The 3,479-nt window shown below is 47.5% G+C and overlaps 1 protein-coding gene across 1 annotated transcript; it reads right to left on the reverse strand.

Annotated features, from left to right (window-relative positions):
* Positions 1 to 1,328: 1,328 nt before the first annotated feature.
* Positions 1,329 to 2,914, reverse strand: LOC119314330 (subtilisin-like protease SBT1.4). The gene is made up of 3 exons (XM_037589064.1): positions 2,615 to 2,914; positions 2,420 to 2,517; positions 1,329 to 1,800 (listed from the first exon to the last, which is right to left on the reverse strand). The coding sequence occupies exons 1-3, from the start codon at positions 2,836 to 2,838 to the stop codon at positions 1,715 to 1,717; spliced, it is 408 nt and encodes a 135-aa protein (XP_037444961.1). The 5' UTR covers positions 2,839 to 2,914; the 3' UTR covers positions 1,329 to 1,714.
* Between the last annotated feature and the right edge of the window lie 565 nt (positions 2,915 to 3,479).

A 3,479-nucleotide genomic window follows, 5' to 3' on the forward strand; every position in this document is an offset into this window, starting at 1 on the left:
CCATTAGTGTCAATTTCATCTATAGCCATTTTCCTAGTAACGTAGGGAGTGTATACGGAGCACATTCCATATCCAACCATTTGCGCAAGAGAAAGTTTCGGCCATTCTCTTCATGTCCCTGTCAATGGGGCAAATGCTACAGCAATCCCGTAACCATCGTTCCTATCTGGAAATTTGCTCATTAACAGTCGTCGCCTTGTGTCCCCCACGCTCACGCCCATTTTTTTCCTGCATGATCTTTCCTGCCGGAGCGTGCCCTTTCCAACTCTATTTACCTCCGGAGTGTGCTGCTTGCGGCTATATAAGGCGTATGCCTTATTCGTAACCATCACACTCACCCATGCATCTTCCTCTTCGCCACCTATCTTACTTCGCGCCCACCTCGTCTCTGCCATGTCGCACCAGGGCTCCCCTCATGGACCCTTCTCGGGCGAGACCGAAGAGGACCGTGCTGCCTCTGAGTATTGGGAAACTGTCCAGTGGTACTCTAAGGTTGAAGTCTTAGCTCTCCGTGAGGTCGAGTCGGCCATTGGAGATGAGCACCTCCCCGCTGCCCGCTGGTACCTCGACCGCGTGGAGGCCACTGCCATGGCCGAAATGAAATCAGCGGTTATGGAGGGCTACAAAGATGTGGCCTTTCTCCTCATCCAAGAATCCCATTGGTATATTGATCTCGTCATGGAAGAAGTCGAAGTAGCCAAAGACTCCTCCTCATATGAGGTCACTTCCATACCGCCGAAGCCGACGAAATAAAACCGGGTTTCAATTTGTTCGTTTTAGGCCAATTTTAATTTCAATTTTTTGATGTTGAAAACAAGTCACACTAATAGAAATTGCAATGTCTATGTGATGTTGAATGCGATGTCAATGAAATTGAGTGTGTATGTGATGTTGAACGCAACATGAATGAAGTTACAATGTCTTTATGTGTTCATAAAACGTAAAGTTCGGGTTATGCTGAATCTGAGTTTGCGCACAGCCTCCGCAACCTACAAAGAATAATGTAGCGTGCTTCGTAACTGTTGGCAATTTCTAAGTCCTGTTTGATCCATGTTGTGCACCATTTTGCACAAGGCTGGTATGGGCAGTACTGCAATATAAATTTAATGAACCGTTATTCACTCCGGTGGGCCGAAAATGGCATATGTAGTGGGATGACAAAGTTGCAATGGCATATTTCCAACTTCGGTTTTTTGTAGTGGCGTTTTTTTTTAATTCGTGAAAGTTGTAGTGGCATGAATCCAATTACTGTTATATACGCTTTTTTTGGGCAAACTCTTTTATTTATGCTGACTGCACTATTTGTCTACTTTTCGTTGCATAGAAGCTAAGTGCAACGGGTAGGTTACTTTCTTGTATATGTTATCACCCTCTTAACAGAACTCTCACTTGCACCTTTGCATTACAGTTTATGACCCGCACGCTGGACAACCCAACCTAACCCATTGCACAACCCCTTCAGAGGAAATATAATATGGTAGCAAACCAGACATCTTTGCCCATCAGTATATACGCAGACAGAGTTATACAAGGTGCAACAATTCTAAACAAATTACACTATAAACTTCTTGCAATGCTACACTATATATATGTGTGTGTAATTTTGAAGTATGCAGAGATATATCATATCAAGATTCTTCGAGGGCAGATCATGCGCGCCGCTTCTTGCTCCATATTGCGCAACAACCCTTAATAACAGGACATGAGCTCTTGCTCAGTTGAGGTTGTTGTTGTTGTTGTTGTGGTCGTCGTGAAGGGAGTACTTGACATCAGGCTGCGCCCGGATGACGGCAGGGTTCTCTGGAAAAGGTGGAGAGAAATTAAAGAACGGTCAAAAAATAATAATTTGTGTGCCCTTTTTAAGGCACTAACAAGCACATGCACCAATGGAAAGAGGAGGTGATGATGGTAGCATATAGCTAAACTGGATTTGTTAATTTAACGACTAAGTTGGACGGCAAAAGTTTACTTCACTTGGATGACAGGAGTTGGACACCGAAAGTGAAGCAGCTAATTTTCTTCTCGGTAAAGGAAAATATACATACCGAAAGTTTGCTAAAACTATTTGCAGGGCTGTACCATACAGTATACATTTATAATGTCGGTCCTTGCTGATGTTGTGCACCTTTCTTGGCAATGGTGAAAAAATTAGCATATTAACCATGTGATGTGGTGTGAGTAGGTCTTGCATTGACCTCGGTATTGCCAACAGGTCTGACTAAAATTACCCACTTGTGTGATCTTAAAGAATACTGCATATACTGTGGGTTTGCCCTAGTTGACCATCAGCTGTGCATCATGCAATTAAAAAAATCTCTTGTAGCTGTAGTTTTACTGCTACTTGCTAATTACAGGAATTCAGTTGACTGTGAGAGCAGAGCAGAGCAAAGCAGAGGAGAGGAGAAAGAGGGGAACTCACTCCTGAGGACGGCGACCTGCGCGGGGGTGAGCCTCGCGGCGAACCCGCTGATGGCGCTCTTGTAGCTGTAGACCAACGCCGCATCGGCCTTCTCCTTGCTTGAAGATTCAGTCGAAACAAGAGAAAGGATGGCGTCAAATCTCTAGGCCATTCGACGCCAAAGATGGGAAAAGAAACCAAGTGCTCCGTACATACCTGCCGACCGCGGCGATGAGGATGCCCATATGGTAGGCCGCGCTGTCGGCGGCGACGGCCGGGGGCTTCACCATCACGATGTACACGATGCAGCCGGAAGCGGGGCCTGGAGCGCGCTGCTGCTTCCCCCTCCCGGCGGCGGTGGCGCCCGTGGAGGCTGCGGCGGTGACTGCGAGGACGGCGAATGCGACGGCGACCGCCACCGTGATGCGTGCGTGCCTCATCGTCGGCTTTCCGAGGGTTGAAGACGGCAGGCCGTGGTGTGGTGGCAGTGGGCGTGTTCGGGTTTTTCTTGGTTTGTGGCGGGAAGGATGCCATGGGAAGGTGCTTGCTTATATAACCGCGGCCGAGGGAAGGGTCTGCTCAGCTCACTCACCGACAGATATGATAGTTTAAAATTTAAAATAACTTCTAGTACCGCCATTACTTCGACGACACAGTTGGGCGCTAGCTTGTTACCTCTGCCTAACTTCAATCAAACCAAGATTCATTCCTGCGTAGAGATGAATTTATGTTTTAACACCGTTTGTTGGGTCCTGCTACGCGCATAGGCCGGGCATGCTCTGATCATCCTTTGCCTCCCGCGGCCAGACCTTGTCAGCAGTGTTCGGCGGGCCTCCGCCCGATTATTGATCGCCGCACGATCCATTTTTACATGGAATGGGGTTCAGGTTCGGCAGAGGTCCCCTGCTTGCCCAAATCGCAGCACATGCCCTTGCCCCTGCAGCGAGAGGATTAAGTCTCGTCTTCCTTTGCTGAATGCCTGCCAATTAGAACCAAAATTTATTTGCTTAATGAAGGCCATGAGATGTTCACAATGTGATCCCTCGCTCCTATAGTAGTATAATAGGATGAGAAGCAGGGA

This window comes from Triticum dicoccoides, chromosome 6A, assembly GCF_002162155.2.
Source record: "Triticum dicoccoides isolate Atlit2015 ecotype Zavitan chromosome 6A, WEW_v2.0, whole genome shotgun sequence".
Classification (NCBI taxonomy): Eukaryota; Viridiplantae; Streptophyta; class Magnoliopsida; order Poales; family Poaceae; genus Triticum; species Triticum dicoccoides.